The sequence below is a fragment of the Mytilus galloprovincialis genome, chromosome 3 (genome assembly GCF_965363235.1).
Source record: "Mytilus galloprovincialis chromosome 3, xbMytGall1.hap1.1, whole genome shotgun sequence".
NCBI classification, from domain to species: domain Eukaryota; kingdom Metazoa; phylum Mollusca; class Bivalvia; order Mytilida; family Mytilidae; genus Mytilus; species Mytilus galloprovincialis.
The window spans coordinates 49,287,802-49,312,837 of NC_134840.1; the positions used below are offsets into that span (position 1 = coordinate 49,287,802).

The following is a 25,036-nucleotide window of genomic DNA, read 5'->3' on the forward strand; positions in this document are numbered from 1 at the left end:
ACCATGGAAAAAGCTTTCATTTGCAGAGAAGCACTCATATCTCTGGGAATTATTCACACTAACTTTCCTAATGTATCAACAGTCACATCTCCAAACATTGCTGCATCTATGGAAAACTCTGAAGATGTAACCTGCTCTTGTCCTAGGCGTCGACCTTCACCACCACCTGTTCCCACATCTTTACCACCCGGTCTGAAGGCCACAGAGGAACATGTAGAGTCACTAAAAGAGTGGCTTCTTGATTACTATGGTGCTACAACATTTAATGTATGTGAACATCAACCTCTACCACTTATGAATTGTGAGCCTCTTCAACTCCATGTTGATCCTAATGCCACACCGGTAGCCGTCCACAAACCAGCACTTGTTCCTATCCATTGGCAGGATAAAGTTTATGCTGATCTTGAGAGGGATGTTCGCATTGGTGTACTGGAACAAGTAAGTCAAAACACACCTACAACTTGGTGCTCAAGAATGGTTGTAACCAGCAAGGCTGATGGCACTCCAAGGCGGACAGTAGACCTACAACCACAAAATCGACATTCTGTTCGGCAAACACATCATGTCCCAAGTCCTTTTCATCTAGCTGACCGCGTCCCTCAAGGTATGAAAAAAACAGTGACAGACGCTTGGAATGGGTACCACTCAGTGCCTATTCGTGAAGAAGATCGCCATTTCACAACATTCATCACACCATGGGGGCGCTACAGGTACAAGGTTGCTCCACAGGGATTTATGGCCAGCGGTGACGCTTACAATCAACGATTTGATGCTATAATTTCAAACTTCAACGACAAGGTTAAATGTGTGGATGACACATGTATGTGGGCGAACTCCATTGAAGCAGCATTTTTCCAGGCATGTGAATGGCTCGACCTGTGTGCTCGTAACGGCATTACATTAAACCCAAAGAAGTTTCAATTTGCTCAAGACACTGTCAATTTTGCAGGACTTACAATCACCCCAACAAACATACGACCAAGTACTAAGTTCCTAGATGCAATTAGCAACTTCCCAACACCAACTGACATTACTGGTGCAAGAGCTTGGTTTGGGCTAATAAACCAAGGAGCATATGCATTTGCCATGGCAAGACAAATGAAACCTTTTCGTGCTCTATTGAAACCATCCACCACATTCTGCTGGACAAATGAATTAGATGAAGTATTTCACAAGTCAAAAGAGATCATTATTCAGGAGATGAAGGAAGGTGTTCGGCTTTTTGACCCTGCTCGCATGACATGCCTAGCTACCGACTGGTCTGTTGACGGAATTGGATTCTTTTTGATGCAGAAGTACTGTCAGTGCTCAAGTAAAACCCCTACCTGCTGTAATGACGGTTGGAAACTATGTCTAGTTGGCAGCAGATTCACACATCCAGCAGAAAGTAGATATGCTCCTATTGAAGGTGAGGCCTTGGCTGTTGTGTATGCACTTCACCAAACACGCTACTATGTTCTTGGTTGCAAAGACCTTCTTGTTGCAACTGACCACAAGCCACTACTACAGATTCTGAACGATCGATCACTCACAGACATCGACAACAGACGACTTCTCAACCTCAAAGAGAAAACTTTAGGGTACAGATTCACAATTCTTCATGTACCAGGCAGAAAGAACCTTGGGCCAGATGCAGCGTCACGGTATCCTGTTGGACCACCAGATCGTCTGAACTTACCTGGTGAAGCACCTGAACTTGATTCCCTAGTTAACATGACTACTCATTATCATGATACACTTACCAGTCTATGTCTACATACAGAGGATAATGATACAGCTAATGACGCCTCCACAGTCGCTGCTGCCACTTGTGCCTTGAATGCTGTTATTACAGTTGTTACTTGGAACATGGTTCGTGAGGCCACTGCATCAGACCCTACATTTGTAAATCTAATCAGGCAGCTGGAAGCAGGGTTCCCAGAAGACTACAAGGAGCTACCAACAGACTTGCGTCCTTACCATCGCTTTGCATCCAGTTTATGCACCGTGGATGGTGTAGTTCTTATGGGCCAACGAATTGTTATACCTCCAGCTCTTCGCAAACCAGTACTCAATGCTTTACACGCAGCCCACCAAGGAGTCAGCGCTATGCGTGCGAGGGCCATGGACTCTGTATATTGGCCTGAGATCACAGTAGATATTGCCCGGGTGAGAGACCAGTGTGTTCACTGCCATCAGATGGCTAAGTCAAACCCTATGCAGCCACCATCTGACATAACACCTCCAGATTATCCATTCCAGATGATTTGCAGTGACTACTTCACATATAACAGTAATGACTATGTAGTTATTGTTGACAGGTATTCAAACTGGCCAATGGTATATAAGTCTGAATCAGGTGCAGAAGGACTTGTCAAGAGACTTCGTGAGACGTTCGTGACATTTGGAATCCCAGAAGAGTTGACGTCTGATGGAGGTCCACAGTTCACAGCAGGGAAGACTCAAGAGTTTTTAAAGGCATGGGGAGTTCGTCATAGACTGTCATCAGTTGCAAACCCCCACGCTAACTGCAGGGCTGAGATAGCGGTAAAAACAGTAAAACGCATGCTGGTGGACAACATTACTGCTGTTGGATCTCTGGATGTTGACAAATTCCAGAGAGCCTTACTAATGTACAGAAATTCTATTGACCCAGAGACAAAAGCATCACCAGCATTGATTCTGTTTGGACGACCCATTCGTGATGCCATTCCCATACTGATGGGTAGATAGTCTCCACTCAAAAACAGGCGACGCAGACTCAGACAATTCAACAGCCTTCACAAATAGATTTGGACCAGTCATTCCACCAGACCCCTGAACCAGATGTACCTTCAACGTCTAGAATACCACGTGCTCTATCCCGTCTTCAGCCACATAATAAAGCTGGAGAAAAGGAACTATTGACACCACAAAGACCGAGCCGCCGCAACACAACAGAACATAACGTTGATGAATCAGGAACTGATTAATGAAATATATATATGCAAAGACATTGATAAGTGAATCTAGAGACTTTGAGTTTAAAATTGTGAAAGGACACCATACATTTAAAATTGTGAAAGGACACCATATGTTTCAAATTGTGAGAGGACACCATACGTTTAAAATTGTGAAAGGACACCATACATTTAAAATTGTGAAAGGACACCATATGTTTAAAATTGTAAAAGGACACAATCCGTTTAAAATTGTGAAAGGACACCATACGTTTAATCTTGTTCGCTTCCAGATGACTTTAACAGAACATTCCTGAAGATCTATTTTCTAATAGACTTGACTTTAATTGTTTAAGTTTTTTTTTTTTCCTATAAAAAAAAAACTTGTCCCCGGGGGAGGAGATAACTAATCATTTACTAATATACTGTGTATTCATTTCAGGTACTGTATCAGTCATCCTTATTATTAAAGCTATAAACCTAGGAAGATGTTGACTCTCATTTACCCATTTCTTGGAGTATTGCCCAGCCCGGGAAAACCCGGGTGGGTTATACTTTGCCAACCCAGAATGCATTGACTATTTATCCCTGTGCTGTCACATTTAAGTCTCTTAACAAAAAGTCTTCTTTCTCTCTTTCCATTGAGCTAATATCCACACCATATTTTGGCCATCTCTGTCAATCTCATTTATATGAGGATGAAGTCCCCAATTACAGTAGAAATATAAATAATATGAGGCAGGCATTACCTGTGAATGGGGAGGAAGTCTCTATGAATTATTTTAAAGAAACGGAAATAGCGTAACGTTTTGTTCCGATTTTGGTTCTGTTGTAAGTGATTTAGTTGTGACTTTATTAAAGTTATGACATCATATTCAATGTAAACAAAGAAACGCTTTCATCGGGTTACGTTTTTTCATATCAAACAATTATTAAAAATGAATTGGTATTGAGTTCCAATCCTATATTTTAATAGACTGATAAATATATATATTTTATTCAAAGTCTCATGCAAACAAGACCAGAAAAGGAAGTAGATTTCTGCGCCAAAAAAAGTCTGAAAAAAATAGTTAACGATTTTGAGTTCATTAGTAGAATGAAAAATTCAGGAAATTTTCCTGATTTTTATGCCCCACCTACGATAGTAGAGGGGCATTATGTTTTCTGGTCTGTGGCTCCGTTCGTCTGTGCGTCCGTCTGTGCGTTCGTTCGTCCGTCTGTGTGTCCGTCGGTTCAGGTTTAAGTTTTTGGTCAAGGTAGTTTTTGATGAAGCTGAAGTCCAATCAACTTGAAACTTAGTAGACTTGTTACTTATCAACTTATGATATGATCTTTCTAATTTTAAAGCCAAATTAGACTTTTGACCCCAATATCACGGTCCACTGAACATAGAAAATGAAAGTGGGAGTTTCAGGTTAAAGTTTTTGGTCAAGGTAGTTTTTGATAAAATTGAAGTCCAATCAACTTGAAACTTAGTACATATGTTCCCTATAGTATAATCTTTCTAATTTTAATACCAAATTAGATTATTACCCAATTTCACGGTCCATGGAACATGGAAAAGGATAGTGCGAGTGGGGCATCCATGTACTTTGGACACATTCTTGTTTTTTTCTACTGTAATTGGGGACTTCAAGACTTTAATCTTATTAATGAGCGGGTCTGATATCGATCCTGTATCCAGCTGATTCTTTAGTGAGAATCCTTCATAAAAGCATATGTAATTTCCTGTGTCCTGTTGGACTTTTTTCTTGTTTTCATGCTTAATAATTTTTTCATGTGCATGCTTAAAAAATTGGCCATTCTGATGTCGATGAACTCGATATTGTTAACTATTTATTTTTAAACTTTAATTTTCCCGCATTTGCACAGAAATCTCTTTCTTTCCTCAGGTTTCAAGTGTTCTGACACTTTGGGTAAAACAAGTATTTATAAGTCTAGAAAAACCTAGGATGGAGCACAATAATAAAAAAAATGTTAATTATTCTTTTATATGAAAAAAAAACCATTACCTGATGATAGCGTTTCTCTGTTTACATTGAAAATGATGTCATGTCAAAAATGATGTCACAACTAACATTACTAAGAACAGGACCAACATAGGAAACATTACAGTATTTCCATTTTCTATTTGAACATTAAAATAGGAGTGAATTAAAAAAAAATTGAAATAGACTTCGTCCCCTGACAACATGTACAGTAATGCCTGTTTCATATAAGATTTTTGATAATCCTGTACAGTATATATTTACTTTACTTATCATGCTACATGTAATTAAGTTTGATTGGATGTGATAACTATGTATAATGATTATGCCTAACTGGTTTGATTGACATCAAATTGTACAAATAAAGTTAAGTGAACTAAAGTTAACATTTGAATGTATTTTCCTGATCGGGTTGTTAAACCCCTGCTACAGAACAAGTGGGGAGTCAGTTTGACTTTGTGGCATGTAATGTACATGTATGTAGTAACACTTGGTTATGGTGTAGGGAATTTGCCACTCTCTCTGCATGTTTAACATGTTTAAGATCCATTTTCTGTAACATTTATATGAGGGGTCAATACAAAAAAGGTGGCCTGTTGCAAGGAAAAATTTCTGTCCCTATTCAACATCTAAATTGAATTCATTAGTCTAACATTTTACTTTTCTCAGAAAGAGACCCCATGTAAAATTCATTTTATGATACATATTTATTTTCTTTTACAGATAATTATGAAGTTGTTGAGGCTAAAGCATTCTTTGAATCCAATTACTCCCACATATATTACATATTCAACGATAATTTTGCTACAGTAGAAGCAGATTTAAAGCAGAGAGGTATGATTAAGTTATGGTATAAAATTGAGAATGGAAATGGGGAATGTGTCACAGAGAAAACAACCCGACCATAGAACAAACAACAGCAGAGTCTGAAGGTAACCAATAGGTCTTCAATGCAGGGAGAAATTCCCGCCCCCAAAGGCATCCTTCAGCTGGCCCCTAAACAAATATGTATACTAGTTCAGTGATAATGGACGTCATACTAAACTCCAAAGTATACACAAGAAACTTAAATTAAAAATGATACATGACTTACAAAGGCCAGAGTCTCTAGCAGTCTTCAAGAAAAACTTTTTGACTTAATATATAGCCTGAAAATTAGTTTGTTTTATATGATTTGTGAGGCCTTTTTCAGGAAAATATTCTGATACAGATAGTTCAGATAACACCAAGCAATAAACCTATTCTAGATGTTTATAGTCGCCTGGTAGCTTGCTCTTTCTGCATATGAACGTTCATATCAAATTACTGTTTACATCCCATTCAATTGCAGTCAGCATTCAAGTCATGTCAATTTCATTAAAAAAAAGAGAGAGAAAAAAAATGTACAAAATATTAATTGCAGGATAAGGACCATAAAATGTTTAGTGTTTTTATATATCAGCTCAGTGTTCTCTCCAGAAATTTTGAATAGCATCACATTTTGCGTAAAAAAAATAACTGTATTTTTTTTAATGTCGTTTGTCGCGTCGCGTTGATACATCATCGACATGTACTCTATTTCCTTTATATGTTTTAGTTTAGATTGTTCAATTCATAACTGAGAATACAATTAAACTATAACCACATAAACAGTTGTTTCAGTTTATGTTTTCTTTATTCATTTATAGTTACAGAATTATTTTTTTCCTCTTGTGCCAAATAAAAATAAATATGTGGTTTCAGTTACCCAACAATAAGTCAAATGAATGAATGGTTCATTATAGATCAACCTGTTTATATACAAAACTAAAAATCTAGTACACAAAATTAACTATTTTTTATATTATATCAAGTAAAGATAAAGTAGCAAAAGTAGCGAAAAAAAATCAATTTATAAACTTTTTTTTATCATGTTTATGAAATTCATTGTTTCATGGCACTCAATGAATTAGTCCCAGTTGTTTCTTATCTTTACGTCAAAATGATATGTATTTTTAACAAAGTTATCTAACAAATAGTCTGTTAATGCGTAGTTTTCTCTCTTGGTATATTTTTTCTGTCTACTGTCACTCTGTTGTCATTATCGTGAAAATGTGGATTTTTGTAATATCTGGTCCGGTTACGATCCGCAGTTTACACAAAAATGTGCAATGGCGGCCGTAGAAAAAATTACGAAAATGAGTCCGAGAATAAACATTGTTTGACGAAAGATTGTGCATGAATAAGACGCTTTTAATGCATTAAATGGATTAAACATAAACTTAAGCCAATTATGACAACTTTTTAAAGAAGTATTAAACTTAGTTTAGCTCTTAACCAAAATTCTCGCTCTCGTATTACCGGAAGAGAAAGAAAGTAATTTTTGGAGAGATGCACAAATAAACAACCTTTTTAAAAAAAAAAAAAAAATCGTTTCAATCTTTGAAATTTCGTAATACAAAACGTAGATTTCGAATTGTTTTGTTAATGCATTTTCCATGTCGAAATTGGTGATTGCAGACACATGGTTTTAGTCATGTCACAAGTGTCAGCTTGGGATATTCGCATCCACCCAGTTATCACCCTGAGGGCAATTAACACCTAGCTATTTAATCTCTAATTGCCTTTAGTGTCCGACTTAAAGGGATTACAATTAAAGGTGATATAATTTTTATGACCATAATCGATAATAGATGAAAGTTCAAAATTGAGGACAAGTAAAATAGCATCTTTAAAATAATTATAGCGTCGCGGGAATAATTACAGCATCACGGTGAAAAAATATAGCGTCGCGGTACCGCGATGCTAAAACGGCCTGGGGAGAACACTGCAGCTTTATTGTATGGTAACATTACACTTGTTTCTTAGTCTCATACAAAAACAGCTGACATTTAAAGACACTTAACAGTTATTGTCTGTTTATACTGGTATATGTATTATGCATGTAGTTTGTTTAGTTTTATTGTATTCATAAAAAAAAATGTGAAAAAAAAACACCAACAAGAAAATTAAGGTTTTAAAGAAATAAAATAGACAACTTAGATAAGTTGTCTTTAAGATAAAATTAACCTACTATTAAACTGTATAATAAGAATAACATATTTTCTCTTTTACAAGAGTGGAAACTCAATGTATACAAACAATATTCTCTCCTTGCAGCTAATAAAGCACACAGAGAAGAATTGGAAGGAATTCTTAATATATTTGAGGTATTGTTTGAACCCAAATGTCATAGAAAATACTAATACACATATATTGTACATCTCAAATACCCAGAAGATTGCAAGATGTGGATTTAAATTTCATTTACTAAATCTTACAAAAAAAACTCTGTTGAAGAGAAGTTTATGGTAACTAATTAATGTTTAAGAGTAAACATTTTTTTTTTTGTTTTTTTTTTTACTTTAATCTGAATAGATTGAACAATTTTTGTCCTCTTACATAAATCTTTTTTGTTGTGGAGGGGAAAAAATAAGTTCTTGTTCCTCTTTTTTATTAGAGTTCTCACTGATTTTTAAAGGCGAGTTTAAGGGCTTGTCATTTTTGGTCATGGCGAGTTCAACAGTAAGAAGATGGAATTTTATTGCTTTATAATTTATTAATTAAGTACCCATTATAAAATAAGGCATGGGAATTACACCAAATTTAGATTATTTCGAACATTTTGTTATCAAATAATGACATAATTAAGTGCTCATCCCACATGTTTGATACAACATTTTACTATCTTGATGCATCTTTAAAAAATTTAGAAAATGATTCTAGAACTCATGGACTCACCTAAGTGAGAACCCTATTAAATAGAATGACTATTGAAAGAATCTTAGAAAACAATTGGGCTTTATTAAGATCCCAAGGAGAGTACAATAAGTAAAGATGTGATTCATACACCCCAGTTAAATGCAAAACAATTGAGAAAATTAAGAAATCAAATATAAATACTTGAGCTTAAGCTTCTTGTTTAATACCAGCTCAACTTTCAAATACATTGGTGAATTTTAATTTTTGTAAATGTAAACAGTAAATGAAAAAAACTGTTTTACTATTTTATACAGTTTTTTAAAACATTTGAATTATTTATTTTTTTTAGATCTAATTCAATTTCACTTTAAAGTACATCCATATAACCTATCTTATAGATGTGCAATTTTAACTTTTTAGAAAATACTGTTGTTGTTACCAGAGTTAATTCAAAGAAGATGGATGTTTCACAGTATTGGTGAGTACATCAACATGGGAAGTCATCTGTACAATTTTTATCATTTTTGTCGAAAAAGTGAGACAAAGTGATCCTACATTCTGTCGGTGTTGTCTGCAGTGGCAGCGTCAACAAATATTCTCTCTGTGGTTAAAGTTTTTGAAATTTTAATAACTTTCTTAAACTATTCTGGATTTCTACCAAACTTGGATAGAAGCTTATTTATGATCACAAGATAGTATCCTGAAGTAAATTTTGTGAGAATTTTTTTTTTTTTTTTTTTTCCATATTTAACTTATAAATGTTTTTTCTGCCAGGTACCATTACATACAGTCTGCAGTTATGTTTTTAAAACATTCATAAGATTCATAAACTATTCTGGATTTTAATCAAACTTGGACAGAAGCTTCTTTCAATCAAAAGAAAGTACATAGTGTATCAAGAGGAATGCTACTATTATGTTTTCCCTCTTTTTGTTGAGTCTGCGATTAACAGCAAAAGTAGGTGAGACACTGAGTTCCATGGAACCCTTACAAATCTTACAAATCCTTTCTTTGGATTTATTAAAAGAAAAATGTTGATCACTTTGCAGACCACAACTTTAAATTAATGCAATGAGAAATACACAAGTTTAAGATACACAATACTGCCAAGTAAGTGATGAATAAATGTATTTGTAATTTTTTTAAGGTCGAATAATGAAGAAACTGCTTCATCCTGGAAATGGTATAAAGGTAAATATGAGTTTCTTTGAAAAATTATTAACTTATTTATAGTTTTATTTAATATTTGCCCTGAGCTATTTCTTGCATTGTTTAGATTCATTTATAAAAAAAAGATGAAATATACTGTTTCACTTCCGTTCCCATGTTGAGCGAGTGGTTGGAAAACTATGATGCTATATAGCACAAATTATTAGGCAAATTAAATTCTTATAATTGACAGTCACCACTGCTGTCATAAGGGAATTGTGATTTAAGTACAGACTGAACAAACATTATTTCTAGTTTATCCTTCACAATAACGTTTATTAAGACTCGTTATGATTGTTGAACATGCAGGGATACATGCAATCCCCTTTATCTAATAAATAATGTCATAAAGGCACCCATAATTGAAAAGTGGTCTATTGCTTTTGCGCATCTCTAATTACACTTAATAGATAACAGTAAAATATAGTTTTTACTTAGGCAAAGCAGAAAATAAAAAAACAGTTTATTGCCATAATTTAATTTATAGTACCAATATTGTTTTGGATGTTCTCTTAGGGTGTCTTTGTTTTTAATTTTAGACAAGAAAAGAAGGAATGAGATTGTTCATTATTTGGTACCAGATATTACAGGAGAGTGCTTCAGAGGAATGTCATGATATTTTTCTACAACTGGTTCCTGGTTTGGGTGATGGTATAGATCAAACAGCTCTCCAGAGCAAATCAACTGCAGACAGTAAGAAAACTTTATTAAGACAAGCCTTTTTCAATTATATTGTTAAGTAAAAAGATTTTTTTTTCAGTTTGAAGAAGTTTAGTTGTATTAAATTTAGCTAAACTTTTAAATATTGTTGGACATGTTATATATAAACTGATTTTTTAATGAAAAATATAATTATTAGGTTTTGGTGGGATGATATCTCCTGATGAAATTACACCAATTCTACCTAGCAGTGGAGAGAAACTTCCAGATAATGTTACAAAACATTTCTTTGACTGTCTCATATATTACTTAGTGTCAGAGGTAGGCTATAGAAAAATTAAAAAGTATTATATCAGATTATTTAGATAAGAATTTGAAAATATTCTGTTTATTCAACATCTCATAAATGTGAACAAAAATTTGACTATAAAGAAGTCTCAGGCTTTCAAGTAGGAAGGATATGCTAGGAACAATAAATCTGATTCATGTATTTACTTTAATAAAGCAAACCTTTGAAATGTTCAAAAAAGGTAACTGTTTGCATATTGTATACACCATTAGGAAAACATGCAAGTAATTATATAATTATGATAAAATAACTTTTTTGTAACACACTGACTTAAATTTTGGACATCATAACAGATCTTACCAAAAATTTCAATTGAAATAATTCAGAATATTTCATTGATGATTTAATGTTATACTGTATATCCTTTCAGGTGTCAAAAATTGTATGGCTGAATGACAGAATGAAAGAGACTGGATTTGTTTTTCTGTTTTATAAATTTAAGAGTTCTTACCTAAAATGGTTGTTACCAGATTTTGATAAAAATAGTAGTGTTTACAGGCCAGAACTAGGTAAATATTATTGATCAAATATCTAATGAATAGGAAGTGAGATAAGGAACTATGGTAAATGAAAAATATCTTATCGGTTTATTGCACTAATATAATTATAAACAGCTTATCATATTACTTAAGGAATGGCTATCTATGGAGAAATAACATAAAAAATGTAGTGCATGTATTTAAAGATTTAGGTTGTTGCACAAAAAGACAGAAAAAAATGTTACAGTAACTTCTTATAATTTTCCCTCTTTTAAAGGAGTAAATCAAGAAAAAAAGGTTGATGACTCATGGTCAACCGACAAAATTATTGCCAATGAGCTGGAAGACAAAAAACCTTCAACTAATCAGAAGATTTCATACATCCAAAATTAAATTATAAGAGTTTTTTTTTTTGTAAATTATAAAAGTTTGTAAACAAAAATATATACTTAAAATGTCATGCACACATACAAATGAATTTCTTGTGTGATAATATGCTGCATTTAATTTTGATAAAATTGAATTTTTAATGACATTTTGATAACATTGAATTTTTAATGACAAAGATAAGATTGAAGAGTTATCATGTATATAAAGCATCGTCTTAATTTCTTTGTACCTTATATATGAATTATAGATTTACCTAGCGTCAGAAAGATGGAAGACATGAAGAGTAAAGACTTGCCCAATAATGTGGCAGAATGTAGATATTCTTATATTAAATGGTTGGCACATTTCATGATAAACCGAAAACAAGAAGATGAAACAAGGTATTACATACTTACAGCTGTCATGCATATCAGAAATAACGTCTTAAGAATTTTGATATAGAAAATACTATTTGTTGTCATTTGTTAAAGAGTAGTCTTTAGATCAAAAATAAAATATAGATTGTTTGATGTTTCTTACCTATTAACCACCTTATAAGCAGCCTACCTGAAAAAAAGTTATGCCACAAATACTTAGGTTCGAATATTTTTAAGATTTTTTCTTTTTTCTTTTTACTTTCGCATTGTTTCTGAACCGTGAGTGAACCTCTGAACTAAAAGAAGAAACCAGCATCAAATTTTTTGGCTATTTAATATTTTTAGGGAACCTGAACAGGAAACAACAGATTCCACTGATGTTGATCCATCAAAGGAACAAGTTGAGTTTAGGAATAATACAGCAGAGAGAATGCCCGGCAGCAATACAAGTACCCTGTCAACAACATCTCATGGCTCTGAACATGATTCTACAAACTCGAGCCTTTGTTACGAAGAATTTGAAAACGAAAATGATATTGTTAGAAGTGTCTTATTTTCAACCCGAGAAAATGTTAATGTTATACATGAATCTTTTAGACAAGCAAGTATTTCCAATATTATATCATATTATTATACCCCACACAACGGGTGTGCATATCAACAGGAAATTACGATTCAATTTTTTTTCCAGGAGTTACACCCTTTGAACTTATTTGATCAATATACTACTGCAACCTTTTGTCATCGCAACTCCTCTCAAACCACACAACAGAATTTCATGAAACTGTGTAGATAATAGAGACATACTATGTAGATGTGCATATTGACAGGAAATTTTGATTCAATTTTTTTTTCTTACACTTATTTTATTTCTCCAATGACAAGGTGGGGATGTGGGGTATGTGAGCGCGCTCACTAAGGTATTTTAATTTAAGATCAAGTTATTGTGTGAAATTATTATATATGGGACACATGTTATAAATATTTTAGACAATTTTGTTTCATGGTATTTGATAAAGTTTGTTGACGATATTATTGTAAAGTAAGGTCATTCTGAGTTTGTTTCTTGCTAGCTCCTATTATTAGCTGGTTTTTAAAACAGTAATGTTTTTTTGATTTGGGATTGTATGGTGGATGGGTGAATATCCATTTAGATTTTCGCCATTAAGAAATGGATATAAATGTCCATTTCTGAGTTAGCCTGTTGCTGCATCATGAATACTTTTTCTTATTGGTCTATTTCTTGATAAACAAAAACCTTACAATGTAAATTTTAGTCAAAAATAATCCCTATAATTATGACATTTTAATCTTTTCAGGCATTGTTGTTTACATTCAAACAGGCTAAAGCTATTAAAACTGTAATTGGTGTGTACAAAGATTGGTTCCAGGTAGGCTTTTTTTTTTTTTATAATGCTTGGTTGGTTAGGTTGATTTAAAAAAAAATATTTTCTTGAACTATGATACAGAGAGGTTAAATTATGAATTATGACCTATAATATTTACATCATAAAGTACAAACAGATTTATATATCAAGGGTATACAAGTACTAGTTTACAATAAAAAAAAATATATTCAAATTTGAACTTTTCTTCCAACTTACCTCTTGAAGTTTAGAAAAAATTTTCTTGTAAAAAAAACTATTATCCAACTGTTTCTTATCTCATCAGATTTATGGGTGGTTTCCCTTATTTGAATATGAACTGTCTATGCTACAAAAGGGAGATTAGCTGATTTGAACTTAATAACACTGGCAATATATGGATAAATAATTATGTCTCTTTTCACTATATTTAAATTGCATGTGCAAATTACTTATTGTGGCTGATATACAGAAATAGTTCTGATAATACATTTCATGTATATGCATGATAACTTTGATATAGACATCTGCATGTTTTATACTAACAACTTTGTCTGTTAAACAGCATGCTGATTGTAAACCAATTTTTATGCAAGAGCCTTGTGATATGGAGCATGGAAGTCATAATAGAGAAACACCAGAAATACCTTCAACTCTCTCTGATATCTTAGAGGAGGATGCTTCATCAGATGTAGGTATTCAATGATATATTTTATTGTAGGACTACTCAGCAGCTGTATTCTTTCGCAAAGCAGATATTTAGAATTGTTTGCTATAATTTTTAACAAGATTTTCGAAAGAAAAATGGATTATTGATTTGGGGAATAGGACAGGCCGGTGGACAGCTGTTGAAATGTGTCCAGTCATTAACATGAAAACGCTTTGATAAAATCCATTTCCTTTTGAAATGGTATCAAATGGTTGATAGCAATTCAAGATAATATGTAATCTTCGTATTTTGAAAAGTGCATGTTTGCAAACTCCTTGTTAGGTTACAAAACAGCATGGAAGGGAAAACAATGTTAGACTTTTAAAGATAACTATCAAAATCATAATAACAAAATAAGCAAAAACATCAATGTTGAAGTTCATGTTAAAAGGTCACAGCTTGATAGCATGATACATTGTCTGTTTTTGCAAAGACAGAATCACTAGATTTATTTTTCTAGTTTGATCATTTTCTTTTGAGATGATAATTTATTGCACAAAGATGAAAACAGTCATAAAAACTTGCATGAAATGCATAGAAAATCATTGGAAAATATAATTTGAAGCATAAATGTCAAATAAAGTTCTGTCTTCACGACGAGTTGCAGCCCAGGCTGGTAAAATTGCTCTCGGGCCTGTAAAAATTAGACCTACAGGCCAACAGAATCTAACTAAAAATTTTCAAAAATTGAGCTGCGGGCCTGTAGATTAAGCAGTTCAGTGTGAAGACTGATTTTATTAATTTAATTTAAGTTATATTATGTTCTAAATCGCCAAAGCTTAACCGAACATAAATTATTTATTCAATAAAACTCAACACATGTATACTATATGAATGAACTCTCCTTGTGAGTAGCACACTTTAATACTTTATTTTTTAAATTTTTTTTCAAACATCAAAACCATTTCATATAATCATATTTCATATAATCATATTTCAATATTCTTTCAAATGTTCATCTACTAATAACTTATCTCAGAAAATCACACAAATTTCATCAATACAAAGTCTGTATCAAAACTCAATCCAACAACATATCAAAATCTACGACAATCTACAAAACACAATAAATACATCACTATTACAAATTATCATGTCTAACTAAAATCTATCAAATGGGTGGGGTGAGGTGGGGCAATATGTATAACGAAAAGAAAGGTATGCTACTCGGAAAGGCAGAACGTTGATTAACTGGTTATAAAAATATCTATTATTTGTAATAAGATTCTGCACTAGAATCACGATCCTACCCTCATGTATATGGGTAGGATACCTGCATTGCGACATACAATAGCCAATCAAATCATACAATAACAAACCAGGTATGCAACCATGTGCTCATCAACACGTGTTGAATATAAACAAACACAGACATATGCTTCTGATACTATTAATAAATATATCTCTGTAATTGGTTGATATTGTTTATCAATGCATATATTTATCATGATCCATATCTATCACAACTTCTTTTGAAGCTAGTGCAAGGAGACCTTAAATTTCCTTTGATTTGTGATATTTCCAATTACTATAAAAGTGAAAAGTGTCTAAAATGGAAACTCTACCAGTTGAACGGCAAACGATTTAATGGCGTCTAAGTTCAAGACATTGGTCACGTGATAAAAGGTCAGAGTTTACGATTTTTTGGTAAACGTGCATATCTCATGGTTTTTGGACTCGTATCGTCTTATTTGTACTCGTACATTAATAAAAACCAAAGTGTTCAATTCTAGATTGAATATGCTTTCTTATTTTATATAATTATAATAAAAAAGTATTGTTAAAATGTTATAAATTCACGACTGAAGTGAAACTTTTTTTCTGAAAATTTGCGTAGGTCCACGGAAAATCCTTAATAAATCCTTAAATAGGTTTGGTAACGTGTTGAGGGGTATAAAATATGAAGTAAAACCGTTTTTTGCTCCTAATATAACAATATCAGATCACAAAAACCCCGGATACGCAATTGTGTCAGTTTATTCGTGGCGAAGCGGAGATTAAAGGGAGATAACTCGGTACGCGCATCGTAGGATATTGCAAGTTCACAACAGTAAATTTGAGTAAAATTAATGATTGCAGATCTATTTCGAAGAGTTCTTGAATACCTTTCAATATTCCATGCTCCTCTACTGTTGTAACATTAAAATAGTCATGGAAAGGTTGAATATGACATTTTTTTCAAGCTCTTACAGGTTTTTGAACACTTCCAAAGAAGACAATTACCTACATTTTATAACAGACTGACCTTTTCTCTGAAACTTGAACTTATTGTATATATATATATTCTCAAACACCCTTTTGGTAGATAGAAGGATACAAGATGGGTTTATAAGTCATTTGTCAGAAGAACCTGTGTTACAATAGAAGCAGAAGCAGAAGATTACATTTAAACAAAAATATGGGAAAAAAAGGAAATATAGTCTTCAAAATTGTGACCATTACCATAGATGATCATAGATTGAAAATAAAACCAATCTGCAGTGGCCAGAAGTACATGCACAATTTTTGTTTTATTATAGCTGCTTTAAGATAGAATTGCAGATCTCAGGGAGTCTGGTGATTGGAACCTCCTCTTTTTATGGAAGATTAATGCATTTGAATGGGATCATGCATATAGTTGGAACCCTCCTTTTTATCCTTGGTTGAGAATACCACCACTTATGTTTAAAAATTTCTGGATTCACCCTGAGATAAGAAACTACATAAGTTGTACAAGTTCTGTTGCTTGCCTTAATCAAGAGAAAAAAATCTGAACATCCAAAGAACAAGAAAGGGATTTAAAACATAATAATCAACACAAAGATAACTGAACAAAAGCTGTATTGCAATCTGATATCCTGCAGTTATCATAAATCCTATTATATGTAATATTTCAAGTTTTGCTTTATATTTCTTCTTCTTTCTTATATTTGAATTCCTGCAACCAACTGTCCTTTCAATTAAATTATTGATTGGATAATAACCTAAGCTGACCAGTATAAAATAAAATTTGAAAATGCTTTGTTGAAATAAAATAGTGGTATTATGTCATTAGATATACTGAATCAACTTCAAATTTAATCCAAATTCACATTTACCTGCTCTAAAATGCATAGTCAATTGGATTACAAAAACCTGAGACTACTTCAATGTATAACATAGAGATTGTGGTCACCTCCCATGTTATAGTAGTCTCAGACAAAAACAAAACTGACTTAAATACAGTATGTTCAGAATTTTTTGAAAAAGGACAACAAAAAGAAATTTATTATTCTGATATCAGAAATAAATTCAAAGCGGAATGTCAGTTCTTTTAATTGAGATAACCAGTTTAATAACATTATTTACTATATAAAAAAAAAACTCATGATATTATCTGGATTTACAATCATTGACTAAGCTTGTCATCAACTCACTTACTTTAAATGCTTTTAAAAGTTAACCTGTCAGTACTAAAATAAAGAAATGTGGTATAAGACAAGATATTTTATTCCAATTAAAGGGCATATGAAGAGCAAAGTAATATACATGTATTACAATGATTTATATATATGTATATATAATGGAACAATGATGTTGATATAAATCAGATAAATATGGAGATAACCAACTCCATTCTTAGATTTTAAACCACAGCCAGATCAGAGCCACACATATATTTGAAAAGGCATATAACAATTATATCTTCAATTAACAGGCAAATATTCCCAAAGGCCCAATTAAAACAATATCTGTACTCTATATATTGATAGTTTTCTGAGTTCAAAACATTTATTTTTCAACACTTTTCAATGCCTCTAGGTTTTCTTGAATGAAAAGCCAATTAGATTTGGCACTTGTGCTTAACTTTTCAATTTTTTTACAACTTATTATTATATTATCATTAAATTCTTTTCTTAAAACTTATAAAGGGGAAACTGACATTTATGGTATAGTTGCCAATGAGATAACATTCTGGAAACTTATCACCAGAGTCCAAGTCTCTGTTAGCAGTGACAGTTAAATTACAAGTCACTTTACATACATCAACAATCAATACATTCCATTGTTTTAAGGCAAATGAGGAAAATAAGAGTAACAATAGCTTTTCCCTTACTACATGCACAAGAGAACATTAGAAATTATAATTTAAATAAGTAAATATCAGAGGCAAAAAAGACAGGACTTATAGCCACTGGACTTTTAGTAAAGTATGCCCTTACTAATCCTTAGAGGAGCTGCTGTATACTAGAAAAAATGATGGTGATGATTCAACCCCACCAATTAGCATTTTAGTATTACATTATTGTCAATTGCTATCTGTTCTATTTGTTCCAACCTGTTATGAGAGTCAAAATGTATACCTAGGGTGGGAATTAAACCCATGTACGTTCATTTACTTTATTGTTCTTTGTGTACATAAAATGTACATGTACATGAAATATATCAAATGCAAAAAATGCTGTAATGTATCATTACACCCTCACTAGTTAAGGACCAAGTAAAGGAAGTCCCTGCACCTACCTAGACGTATTTCTTGGGTAAGATGTATTATATAACTCTTGAAAGTATAACACGATAAAGGTTATTGGTAAGTATATAGTAACATCAAAAGGTTATTGGTAAGTATATAGTAACATCAACGTGCAATTCAGGTAAACACACTTTCAAACATAAACAATCTACCACGTGTTTGTCTGCTGTGCTTGAATTCAAAACGACCCATCAGACTTATTTACACGAATTTTTGCTCAAGCAGACAGTTAAATATGTCCGTTTACCTTATGGGGTCTGTTAAGAATGGATTTGCTGTTATAAATTGTGTATGCATGGAAATATAAGGAAGATAACATTGATTTTTACCGTAACTATTGAATACACAACATTCCCAAGGTATCCCCACAAAACACATGGCTACTTTGTTACGACGGCTGGTAACGTGTAGCCTCTTTCTAACGGCAAATTTAATTGGATGATCTTCAAAGATCAATAATAAAATTGCTAATAAATGATTGGATACGAATTTGTGTCAGATTATAAATAGGTGAAAAAATGTAAACATTGAAATCCGCCATCTTGACGTAGGAAACAAACTAATTTTCAGTCTTGGATTAAAGGACATTGCGCACATTGCCAGCGTATCATGCATAAACAGTCATCTGCAAATATATCTTTCAATTTGTGTTTTACACTTACTTTTCTATGTTTTAGTTAATTTAATGTTTTAATTTACTACAGAATGGGACATCGTTCTCAAAGATGCCGCAGAAAAAAATATAGGTGGCGCTGTTTGTGGGCGTAAACATTTTACATACGGGTTCCTTTTTTGTCGACAAATTGACCTCTATCTGTCAGATTCAGGCGTTTGCCTTCCAACTGTACACCACATGTTAAATGTGAAATAGAATTTACTCAGATAATGCAGTATGTGGCAATAATCTCTAGTAAGGTTGGGGTTATTCTTTTAAAGTTCACTCACAGTATATTTTTTTTTCTCCTGCTTTTCCTTCTTAACCAATAATTGAATAGTTTTAAGGCTTGGGCACAATATCTGACATTCAGGTTTTAATAAATGAAGTTGCATGATTTGTCCCTTAATACTACATAACTTACATGTCATGGAGCAAGACGATGCATGGCCAATGTACCAAACTAATGGCACCTTGGGTCTGTTTTCAACAGGCATGTTTATACAATCATCAGTAAACTCTGCATTTCTTTAAATATGAAATGAACATCATATAGAGTTTCATTGATTTCTACGTAAAGACCATATTTTAATGATGTTATTTTGACTTCAAGTGTAAAGGAGAAGGGTTAAGATTGTCCCTAGATTTTTGACATTTTTAAAATCGGGCCAATAAATTACAAATTTTGCATAGAAATACTTGTGACAATACTATCAATACAAAAATATATCTTATTGGCACCTTCCTTTAAAATTTATGAAGCTATGACCCCTGAAATATTCATTAGTTGTATTTTTGGTCAATTTTGGTCAATTTTTTCCACAATTTTAATTGTTTTTGGAATAATAAACCTTGGCCCCCATCCACGATCCAAAAAGTCTTTATATTGATGAATTCCATATCAAAATTGGAATCTTTAGACTTCAAAATATTTTGGATCGTAGGTGGGGCCAATGTTTTCCTAAAGCTTTTAGGTATAAAAATTGCACAATATCACCATATTTTAACAAAATGTCCAAAATGGGCCTACTTAAGAGAATATTATGTACTTTTATGAAAAGAACTGATTTATTTAGCATTAAGTCTTTTGAAATAGACCCATTTGCGAATCAAATTGTGACCTCTTTGGTGTTGTATGATAAAGTTGATATTTTAGGCCATATTGTGCCATAAGTGAACCTTGTCCTTTGTATTCCCTGTAATATAGATAATACCTTTAATCATTTTAATTTCATATTGACTTCTTAAAAGCTGCAGGAAAAACTATTGAGATGGTTCCATACATATTTTTTCTCCTAACTAATGTATATTGTTATTATAATTAATGACAGGAATCAACGTTAATGAATTCTGGAAGAATCATGCCATCTTCATCAGAGAGATTAGACAAAACTGGTGTGTGTATACGTAATCCTTCCTATCTTGGTGCAATAGATGATTTGGCAGAGGATCATACACACTGTGATATACAAGCTGGTGTACAGAAAGTATTACAGATCTTTATAACTAATGCTGCTAATGTCTTCCTTCTACAAACAGAAGATTCAGAAATGTTGGTGGAACAGGTAAATATGCTTTTACAATGACTATACATCCAACATTATACTAATTCAGTCTATTTTAAAAGTGTGTGGAAAGTACAAGACAGTTATCTGATCAAAACATTTTAAGTTAGGTGAGCATACTTATAGAATATAATGTTTTTCAACGGTATAAAGAAGCAAATATGACAAAAGATGATATTATCATTTCAGATTTCAGACATACCTATTGTCATCAATTATTTTCCTAACTTCCAATTTTATACAAAATATCTGTATAGTTTTGTTTTATCCAGAAAAATTTTGAAATGAATTTATAAATCCTTTTTTTTTTATCAACAGGTTGATCTCTGCAAAAAGGTGCTGAATATTTATAGATTCCTTGTAATGAACGTTAAGATGGAACAGAGAACCTGGTAAATACTTGATCTATATGATTCTCAACATATTACATAAATGTTATGTTAGCTGTTAATTTGGTAAAGGTTCAATTGATTTTTGTGTGTGATCACTATCAATTGATTGAAGAAAGATACATTTATATTCCCTTTGAGAATTATGATTAATGACCTCAACTAAATATGACTGCCACTGTTAGTAGAAAAAAGAGAGAGGAAGTGGATTAGTAGGTATAATGTCACTTTGTCATAGCCATTACACCAACAAATTTAAGAAGCAATCACAATACATGTATTTGTTTTCTAAAGAGTCATTTGAATCCTGATCACTAATGTATATCAGATTTTAATGCTTTCCAGTAAAGGTCTTTTCTCTTAAAAGTAATTGTATTGGTTGTTTTCTATCAAAAGCATATCCTGTGCTTTCCTCAGTCTAAGTATATAATTATTGATCTCATGTCTACAGGACAGTCTTTTTTATATATCAGTGGTACTTGTTCAACATAACGAAGAAATTCATAGTTATTGGCAATTATTATATGCATCATTAAAAGTTTAAAATGTTTTTGTTTTTTTAGGGAACAGATGTTGCAAGTTCTTCTGTCCATTACATCTGGGGTGCTTGATACCACAGTGCCTAAAGAAAAGGAAAAGTCACTAGGAGGAAAACTGGCACAAGCAATATTTCAGGTGATGTTTAATACAGAGTGATACACATTTTTATTACCAATCCCAATATAATTCCAAAACTCCAGGCATGTTATATATTTCTGACCTATTGTATTTCCCATAAGGAATGTAATTTCAACACATGTTAATAGATGAAATTGTTTTGTAAATATGGTTGAACTTTGAAATTCTGTGAATATGTTTACTCATTATTCTCACATTTTTACCATAAAAGGATATTTTTTTGAGATATTATTTCTGCTATTTAAATGCATTATCTTTTCATGTATTAATCGATTAATGTGTTCTTAACATGATTGATTTGAGCAAATTGATTGTTAATTCAATAGTTTTTACATTTTATGCGATTGTTAAATTATCAACAGACAACCTCCTCAAATTATTTAAAGTATATTATTAAACCTAAAAGACAATATCAGTTTCAATTTAGCTAAAATTTGCAACACAGTGTGTACCTAAATACATATTCTTTTCATGTATTTTATTAAGATAGTAACTGGCTATTGTTGCATCAATTGTACCAATAAATGCTTAACACATTTTTTTTAGACATGTGTTTAATGTTTGTTTTACTTACGGTGAAAGACTGTTGAGAAGGATTTTGAGTTTTTCTTTTGAACAGTCAAAACACCAAGATAAATTTGATTTTGCCTCAGCATTATGACAAGATTAAGTTAATGCTGGCCGAGGGGTCAAACAATTTTGTTTTTGCATGTATAAGTTATTGAATAAACAGAAAAAAGCAGTTGTAAAAATAGAACTGATTTTTTATTACAGACTTTGATAGTAACCTGGATCAAGGCAAACCTGAATGTTTTTATTAGTGTAGAATTGTGGGATAAGTTCTTAGCTGTCCTGTCGTCACTGACTTCATGGCCTGAACTAATAACAGAATGGGCGGTATGAATATAATTATTGTTTTACTACAGTACTAGTGGGTGACCATTTAAATAAGGATTATTGTTTCATGCTGCCTTTTAAAAAATCCCCAACTGGGTACAGTGTTTTTTTATGCCCCTGCCGAGTAGCACAGTTAATTAAGGATTACCATTGTCTGTCTGTTCCTTTGGTTTTAGTTCTTTTGCTTAAGATTTTCTCCAGCAAATGTTCTGAAACTTATACATAATGCTTATTGCCACGAACATAGATAAAGTTTGAATTTTGGCGATTTCACTTTCACTGTTCTTGAGTTTGTCCCTTTGTAATGAAATGTGGTCTAATTTGTTGTTAATGCACTCTTAATTTACTTTGCCACAACCAAATGTTTTCAAACTTATATACAATGCTTATTACTACCAAACACAAATGAAGTTGATTTTTGGGTGTTGACTCTCACTCCTGTCTTGAGTTATGTCCAATTATAAATGGAAAAGTTGGTAAATTTGCTGTTTTCACACTTTTAACTTAACTTTGCCTCTACCAAATGCTATAAAACTTATATTTACTTAGAAAATTGGGGCATTCATATCCTCTGACACATTCTTATTTCATTTTACTGCAATATTCAGATACATACAGCATCAATTTTACATGCATGTACTATTTACCTTTCACTTTTAGCACTTAGATTGAAAGAATTCACAGATTGCACTTTCAGTATTTTATTTTCTGATTTTTATGCCCCACCTACGATAGTAGAGGGGCATTATGTTTTCTGGTCTGTGCGTCCGTCCGTCTGTCCCGCTTCAGGTTAAAGTTTTTGGTCAAGGTAGTTTTTGATGAAGCTGAAGTCCAATCAACTTAAAACTTAGTACATATGTTCCTTATGATATAATCTTTCTAATTTTAAAGACAAATTAAACTTTTGACCCCTATTTCACGGTCCACTGAACATAGAAAATGAAAGTGCGAGTTTCAGGTTAAAGTTTTTGATGAAGTTGAAGTCCAATCAACTTGAAACTTAGTACAAATGTTCCCTATGATATGATCTTTTTAATTTTTTATGCCTAATTATATTTTTTACCCATTTTCACGGTCCATTGAACATGGAAAATGATAGTGCGAGTGGGGCATCCGTGTACTTTGGACACATTCTTGTTGTTTCATTTATTGATGACAGATGAAAAATTATACTACTGCATGTATTTATTTTTTTCAGAAAACTATGGAAACTCTGACCCGTATGTTGGCAAAACAAGTTTACAATTTAGATTTACTGGATTTACCTTTACAAAGATTGAGTGAACAAAAGGAAAAAAGAAGGCGTGGCAGAAGTCAAGGTACACATCTGTCTTACTATGGTTACTTTTCCAAAAGTAGAACAAATATAAAATATTTAAATATGAATACAAATTGTTTACCCTTACATCAGATAAAATGATCAGGACTTTGTATCTTATCTGACACTGTGCATAAACATGTGTGAGTCAATGTAAGGATCAATAATTTTCACAAGAATATGTGTCTTGTATTAGAATTGGCATTCAATATTAATAAAAGTATATCAATATAATCGTTTTTATGCTAAAGTGAAATTATTGTCTTCAAAATATATTTATAATATAATGTTAGGGAATAGTATGACTTACTGTAATGATTTGAACTTTGATAAACTTTGATTTAAGTAATTTTCAGTGATTATAGTATGAACATTTTTAGTGCATATATATATATAAAAAAAAAAGTTGAAATTTTGAAGACTTCATCTTTAAATATGTAAAGGCTGTTCTATTAAAACATACTCGATACCCAGAGAAGTTGAAAATGAGTAGACAACTTTAGAGACTATTTTTGAGTTTTTCTTAGTTTTTCACTTCACAAAATTCTCCACCTATAGATGACATTCTGATGGGCTTTCTCTTGTACCTACATTGTATGTATGGGGTATGTTGTTATAGAACAACCATATATCTGTGATGTGGTGAATGCTTTTAGTATGATATTAAACTTTCTCCTGTAGATATTATAATTAAAATATATTTTACTTAAAGATATACCTAAAAGTAAAGTTAACGACAAGAGCTTTTCTAAAGCATGGAGTAAAAGTGATTTACCAACAGAAACCCATTCATCTTCTAGTATACATGGGTCAACATTTGAAAGAGGCAAACTAAATAAAAGTGATGGTATGTATATTTTTGAATGAACCTTTCCATGCAATCGATTGTGATCTGTAGGTGTAGTTATGCCACCCAGTGTA

At 32.3% G+C, this 25,036-nt stretch overlaps 1 protein-coding gene across 10 annotated transcripts in view; it reads left to right on the forward strand.

Moving 5' to 3' along the window:
- LOC143068210 (ral GTPase-activating protein subunit alpha-1-like) overlaps positions 1-25,036 on the forward strand; it is a 78,835-nt gene that overhangs the window by 4,150 nt on the left and 49,649 nt on the right. For 9 of the 10 annotated variants that reach the window (XM_076242084.1, XM_076242085.1, XM_076242086.1 and 6 more), the window contains exons 2-18: positions 5,630-5,740; positions 8,024-8,073; positions 9,026-9,083; positions 9,753-9,796; positions 10,354-10,507; positions 10,674-10,795; positions 11,194-11,332; positions 11,940-12,072; positions 12,394-12,649; positions 13,368-13,439; positions 13,978-14,103; positions 20,600-20,833; positions 21,152-21,225; positions 21,786-21,897; positions 22,675-22,797; positions 23,996-24,116; positions 24,828-24,962. In XM_076242084.1, coding sequence (XP_076098199.1) covers positions 5,630-5,740; positions 8,024-8,073; positions 9,026-9,083; positions 9,753-9,796; positions 10,354-10,507; positions 10,674-10,795; positions 11,194-11,332; positions 11,940-12,072; positions 12,394-12,649; positions 13,368-13,439; positions 13,978-14,103; positions 20,600-20,833; positions 21,152-21,225; positions 21,786-21,897; positions 22,675-22,797; positions 23,996-24,116; positions 24,828-24,962 — 2,064 coding nt within the window. The remainder of the gene's footprint in view (positions 1-5,629; positions 5,741-8,023; positions 8,074-9,025; positions 9,084-9,752; positions 9,797-10,353; positions 10,508-10,673; positions 10,796-11,193; positions 11,333-11,939; positions 12,073-12,393; positions 12,650-13,367; positions 13,440-13,977; positions 14,104-20,599; positions 20,834-21,151; positions 21,226-21,785; positions 21,898-22,674; positions 22,798-23,995; positions 24,117-24,827; positions 24,963-25,036) is intronic. The other variant, XM_076242090.1, reaches the window with a different exon arrangement.